The sequence below is a fragment of the Sycon ciliatum genome, chromosome 9 (assembly GCF_964019385.1).
Source record: "Sycon ciliatum chromosome 9, ocSycCili1.1, whole genome shotgun sequence".
Lineage (NCBI taxonomy): Eukaryota > Metazoa > Porifera > Calcarea > Leucosolenida > Sycettidae > Sycon > Sycon ciliatum.
This window is the reverse complement of record NC_088651.1, coordinates 23,462,443-23,468,943: the sequence shown is the minus strand read 5'-3', so window position 1 is coordinate 23,468,943 and position 6,501 is coordinate 23,462,443. Positions and strand designations below refer to the sequence as shown.

General features: G+C 45.8%; 1 protein-coding gene across 1 annotated transcript; it reads left to right on the top strand.

Moving 5' to 3' along the window:
- The first annotated feature begins 3,286 nt into the window (after nucleotides 1–3,286).
- On the top strand, nucleotides 3,287–5,169 carry LOC135824582 (S-phase kinase-associated protein 1-like). Its single transcript, XM_065337314.1, has 2 exons — nucleotides 3,287–3,786; nucleotides 4,292–5,169. The coding sequence occupies exons 1-2, from the start codon at nucleotides 3,442–3,444 to the stop codon at nucleotides 4,442–4,444; spliced, it is 498 nt and encodes a 165-aa protein (XP_065193386.1). The 5' UTR covers nucleotides 3,287–3,441; the 3' UTR covers nucleotides 4,445–5,169.
- The last annotated feature ends 1,332 nt before the right edge of the window (nucleotides 5,170–6,501 follow it).

Below are 6,501 nucleotides of genomic sequence, written 5' to 3'. Positions count from 1 at the left end.
GCTCGGAACGAAGCTCTCCACCAAGCTCTCGCAGCCTTGTCCCCTCGTGATGGGAAAGCTGCGGACGGACCTGGCTTTCAGCCTTGTCCGCGACTCCATTCTGATGGTTCGTGGGAGTCGCCGTGCATTCCGTGCACCTGGTCTGGCGGCGGATGTGGATGCTGTTTCTGTGGAGGCCCGCATTCCCGCCACTACGTGACGCTAAGTCCTCCTGGGGTTTGCCGCTCTCCGGTCCTCTTTCATCCCGTTCTCCCCTCTTTTTTGGGGATTCTTTGTACTTCGTCTTTCTTGTTTTTCTTGTTCCTTTGTATTTTGTAGGACCGATTTTTGGTGTACTGATTTCGGTTGTTGTTGTGTCTGACTCTATTCCCAATATCTAATTCTGTGGTTGGCTTTTTATATTTTTTTATTTTTTTATAAAATATATAAAAATAAAATAAAATGTAAAAGAGAAAAGGACATATGGATACGAGTTAAGAGTAACTCTCCATCACTGTAACATGATACTATATACAGTCAGAAAGTGCAATAACTAGGCACAAAACTGACAGAGTACTGAGACATTCGACGTCCTGACACCTAACTTCAACACATCTCCGTAGCGCTAACCGACAGCCTTCCAACTTGGAAGGTTCAAGGTTATGGAAAGACCAAAGAGGGGAAGGCAAGCGCAACGAAAACAAGCAAAAGCTACGGTCCCAACGGAACAAAGAATGTCGATTGTTACTGGACGATGACGAGACCAGTACGATATTTGACAAAGCGGTCTAACTACAATTCGAAGCAGCAAAGCAGCACACCACCCAACTTGGGTGGGTCATAAATATCAAAGATAAGTAAAGAAAGGGAAGCTTTGCGAAAACGAATTGTACAAGCCGAAAGCCAAACTCCTACAGTACTCCTCATGCATGACATTGTGATGGACTAGTTGACTACAAAACAAGTTGTTTCACACGACGTACGTTTCGCCGCATGGTTCGTGACGGCTCATCAGGTGTGCAATTTGAAACTCGGATGTTGAGCCATAAATAAATGTAAAAGAGAAAAGGACACTTTTCTGAGGCATTCGACGTCAAATATCGTACTGGTCTCGTCATCGTCCAGTAACAATCGACATTCTTTGTTCCGTTGGGACCGTAGCTTTTGCTTGTTTTCGTTGCGCTTGCCTTCCCCTCTTTGGTCTTTCCATAACCTTGAACCTTCCAAGTTGGAAGGCTGTCGGTTAGCGCTACGGAGATGTGTTGAAGTTAGGTGTCAGGACGTCGAATGTCTCAGTACTCTGTCAGTTTTGTGCCTAGTTATTGCACTTTCTGACTGTATATAGTATCATGTTACAGTGATGGAGAGTTACTCTTAACTCGTATCCATATGGCCTTTTCTCTTTTACATTTATTTATGGCTCAACATCCGAGTTTCAAATTGCACACCTGATGAGCCGTCACGAACCATGCGGCGAAACGTACGTCGTGTGAAACAACTTGTTTTGTAGTCAACTAGTCCATCACAATGTCATGCATGAGGAGTACTGTAGGAGTTTGGCTTTCGGCTTGTACAATTCGTTTTCGCAAAGCTTCCCTTTCTTTACTTATCTTTGATATTTATGACCCACCCAAGTTGGGTGGTGTGCTGCTTTGCTGCTTCGAATTGTAGTTAGACCGCTTTGTCAAATATCGTACTGGTCTCGTCATCGTCCAGTAACAATCGACATTCTTTGTTCCGTTGGGACCGTAGCTTTTGCTTGTTTTCGTTGCGCTTGCCTTCCCCTCTTTGGTCTTTCCATAACCTTGAACCTTCCAAGTTGGAAGGCTGTCGGTTAGCGCTACGGAGATGTGTTGAAGTTAGGTGTCAGGACGTCGAATGTCTCAGTACTCTGTCAGTTTTGTGCCTAGTTATTGCACTTTCTGACTGTATATAGTATCATGTTACAGTGATGGAGAGTTACTCTTAACTCGTATCCATATGTCCTTTTCTCTTTTACATTTATTTATGGCTCAACATCCGAGTTTCAAATAAAATAAAATAATAATTAATATTTTCTAATTTTCTTTCACCGCCCACGGCGGCACAAAGTCCTTGGCTACAAAAAAAATAAAGTCTCTCCAAATCTCTCAAAACCAAACTTCAAACTCCTTTCCAAATTTTCGCCCAAGAGGGCATCTTCAGGGTTATGAGACTCCTGTGAACAAAACAACAATATAACTACAGAAAAAAAAAATAATAATTAACTGGTTTTGAGGGAAAAAGACAAACGGGAAAAGTCTGAAGAAAAAATTTGACTGTCACCACCAGGACTCGAACCAGATATAATAATAATGATATTAATAATAATCTTCACTAGTTTGAGGGAAAGAGACAAACGGGAAAAGTCTGAAGAAAAATTTGACTGTCACCACCAGGACTCAAACCAGGGACCCTCGCTTGTAGCTAGCGATGCTCTAACCACAGAGCTATGGTGTAGTCGTCATCCCAGCAGAGACTGTTCAACATTTTCTTCAGACTTCGTAGCTCACACTTCCTGTGGATCCACACAGGATAATAATAATAATATCAATAATAATTGGCTCCTGGGTTGTTCGCACACCGTGGCACTATGCCGGAAATTTGAGTTTTTCCGGCCTGGAAAGCCTGTCACTGAGGCGCAAGAACTTGTAAATCATGTCCTGACGGCCAGTATAGTGGCAGGAGTGTGTGGTCCAAATTTCACTCAAATCCATAGAGACACACCAAAGTTACGGTCAATTGAATGCCATATGAAATTTAAGGGTAGGCTGCACCCTTAAGTATTTCATCCTATTGTGTTTTGCACAATCAAGAGGAGGGGGATAGTGTAACCATTACACCTTCTTCTGCCTTCCTATCACTGCACCCCTATGTGCCCGCCTATCGCTGCACAGCTTGTGCGCGCCTATCACTACACAGCTTGTGCGCGCCTATCACTGCACAGCTTGTGCGCGCCTATCACTGCACAGTTTGTGCGCGCCTATCACTGCACAGCTTGTGCGCGCCTACCACTGCACAGCTTGTGCGCGCCTATCACTGCACTGCACAGCTTGTGCGCGCCTATCACTGCATGCACAGCTTGTGCGCGCCTATCACTTCACAGCTTGTGCGCGCCTATCACTGCACGACTTGTGCACGCTTATCACTGCACAGCTTGTGCGCACCTATCACCGCACAGCTTGTGCACGCCTCTAGCTCTGCACAGCTTGTGCGCGCCTATCACTGCACAGCTTGCGCGCGCCCCATCTCGAAACAATCCCTGCTGATATATAGGCCAGAGCGTTTTAGACAACATTCACTTTTTTCATGTCCTTTACAGTTCAGATTTTCAAATTGGCGTTTGTCCTTTCAGTGTAAAGTCAGACCTATTTGTTTGCCAAACAGCTTTGATCCGTTCCAGTGTCTAAGAGAAAGTGTTCGATTTTCAGATTTTAATCGGAGATGGCAGCTATACTGAAGTTAGTGAGTAACGACGGCGAGGTATTCGACGTGGAGGTCAAGGTCGCCTGCCAATCCAATTTACTCAAGGCCATGTTACAGGACACGGGCGATATCGCCGATGATGATGAGCCTGTGCCGTTGCCCCCTGTAAATGGCGCGACTTTGCGAAAGGTGATAGAATGGTGCACGCACTACCAGAACGAAAATTCAGTGGAAGGGGAAGATCCCCTAGATGGAAGTGAAAGTAGAACGGATAACATTGACAGCTGGGATAAAGAATTTTTGAAAGTAGACCAAAAAATGCTCTTTGAGCTCCTCGAAGCGGCGAATTACTTGGACATAAAGGTGAGACAATTGGTAGATGCTGTATGTCGTTTCGTATACTAGTATGCTGAATCGTGATTCTTGTCCAGCGAGTACTTTGATACAATGTATTGTGTTGTTGGGTTCTGTCTGCAACCGGCTGAGTGTTGTTGCCATGGATATGCACTTGTAGTTTCATTTTCAAATCAGGGTTGTGATAGGGTATGCACTTTCTCTCTGTCTCTCTTTCTTTCACTCTTTGCCTTCCTCTATCCTTCTACTGTTTCATCTCTCCGACTATCAATCTCATTATCTCTCTCGATCGGTCTCTCTTTCTTCTCAATCTCTCTTTCTCCGTCCCTCTCTCTCTCTCTCTCTCTCTCTCTGTCTCTCTCTGTCTCTCTCTGTCTCTCTCTGTCTCTCTCTGTCCCTCTCTGTCTTTCTCTGTCTCTCTCTGTCTCTCTCTGTCTCTTTCTGTCTCTCTCTCTCTCTCTGTCTCTCTCTCTCTCCCTCACTCCCTCACTCTCTTTATTTCTGTCCACTGTAGGGACTTTTGTATGCCACTTGCAAGACTGTCGCTAATATGATCAAAGGCAAGACTTCCGAGGAGATCAGGAAGAAATTCAACATCGTAAACGACTTCTCTTCCGATGAAGAGGAGGAGATCCGCAAGGAGAATGCATGGTGCGAAGACAAATAGGCATGCAGCCCTCGTTCCTGACATGAGTTTTCGACGTCCTGTCAGACAAGCGGAAGTGAATGGGCTCTTTTCCAGTAGGATGGCCTGTTTCCGGTCAGAGATTTCTTTTGTCGAATGCCTTCCGCAAACCTATGTCAGCAAACATGGTCGTCAATCAGTGGACACTGTGCTCACTACGCTCGAGTAGCGCTATTTGTAGGGGCATGTGCCGAAAGGCTTGTATTTGGTTGTTGTATCGTGGAGTCCAGTATCTGATGCCATCTCTTCCAAGTGTATGTTTGGGTATGGCGTGATGTGTGACGTTTATGGTGTGTGGTGCATGCACCTGTACGCGTTGTCCGAGCGTGAGAATCTGCTTCCGTCTTGTGTTAGATTGACTGTCAAGTGAATGCTGTACATGCACAGTGCTAGTTTGAACTGGTATTGAGGATCACGTGTGATTTGTTCGTGGTCTGGTTGTCTTGGTCATGTGTTCTGTACGTATTGCTCCTTGGTTGGTCGTGTAGATTATAAGGCTCTATATTACTGCTTGTTCTTTGTTGTTTCTTCGTGTCTTTTTCCGTGGGCTTTTCATCAAGTCTTGTTTTCGTCTTTCTCCTCCTGCTCTCTTTCCGTTTGCATGAGAAGTCAGAAACTATACCAAGTTGTTTGAGTTGTTATGTGACAGGGGCCGGGTGGAAAAGGCAATACTACTTCAGTTATCATCGTATTTAGGGAGAAATTTTGTTCCTGGAGTGTGTAGTATGTGGCATCTACAGGCAGGCAGGCATAGTGGGATGGTCTAAGACCATGATTGAGAAACAGAGGGTACCAGGTTCAAGTCCTGCTTGGAGGCGGAAGGAATTTTTCCAGCCGTTCTGCGACCCACAGTTAATTGGGAACTCGTGGCCTGGCACGAGGGAAACATGGATGCAGTGAATGGGATTTCGGTCTTTGGCAACTTTGTGGTGGGTCTGATCTACTCACCTCCCACCGCTTAGGAGCTGCATCTGCGCCTTGATCCAAGAGGGTGGTGGCGTTCCTGCGGATGCGGAAAACTGGGCCTTTGGCCGAGTTTCACGCGAACCGTGATTTTTTTTTACAGTCGCGCTAGGTGTAATCCGACATAAATGCAACGCTCTCGACCAGTTTCGGGAACATCCCTCTATCTGTACATGATGTGTATTGTTCACGTCCAGCCTCATTAGTGCCACTTCTAGGTCGTCAAGGGCTCTTCTCAGGGCGCCACATAACTTCATAAGCAACTTAGGGACGGATTGTACCTAGCGCAACTGTAGTTAGGCCTCCACCACACTAGGTACAAAACTGCGTTCAGCGTGTCACAAAGGAAACGGGCGTGAAATGCATGCTCAAGATATGGGAGGGATTAATCCTGGCTGCCAAGCAGATGGAATCGTACATTGGTGCAGGGATCGGGACGTTGAGGTCGTATCATGCAACATTTCAGAATCCAAATACTTTGGCACCGCTTTTGCACATGTGCTGATAGACGCAAAGGACATGGATACAGTCAGCAAACCCGACTTCTGGCCGTCAAATGTCTCTGCCCGACCCTGGAGATTCAAATCCGATGATGATCGCACTTCAGGCAGTGTAGACCAGCGTCGCTACTCAACAGACGAGAAACAATGACTGAAGTCAGATCAAATCTAAATCCTCTTGCCCAACCCTTTGTGCCCCACGCAAGTTCATCACACCCTTCCCTATTCTTCTATATCTATTGCTCATATTAATATTTGTAGTTTGCGAAATAATCTTTTCGTGTTGTCCAAGCTTGTCTGGGTCCCTAACTTAGACATTTTAGCAGTATCAGAAACATGGCTCGACAACAGCATCTCGGACTCAGAAGTCGACATCCGGGGGTTCCCAATGCACCATCTCGACAGAAAGTGCAATTACAACTGCTCCTGTACAAATGGAACACCTTGCCAAAAGCGCGGCGGTGTAGTGATTTACAGCAGGTTGCAACTTGGGTTTAAGCGGATGTTGATTCAGCACATCGACCTGGAAATGGTTTGGTTGCGTTCCAAAAAACGAGAAGCAGGTGAATCATTCCT

Excerpts from the sequence above, each read along its gene's own strand:
- LOC135824582 (XM_065337314.1), top strand. The coding sequence starts at position 3,442 with ATGGCAGCTATACTGAAGTTAGTGAGTAACGACGGCGAGGTATTCGAC. Across the intron at positions 3,787-4,291 it reads CGAATTACTTGGACATAAAG|GGACTTTTGTATGCCACTTG; the intron begins GTGAGACAATTG and ends TGTCCACTGTAG.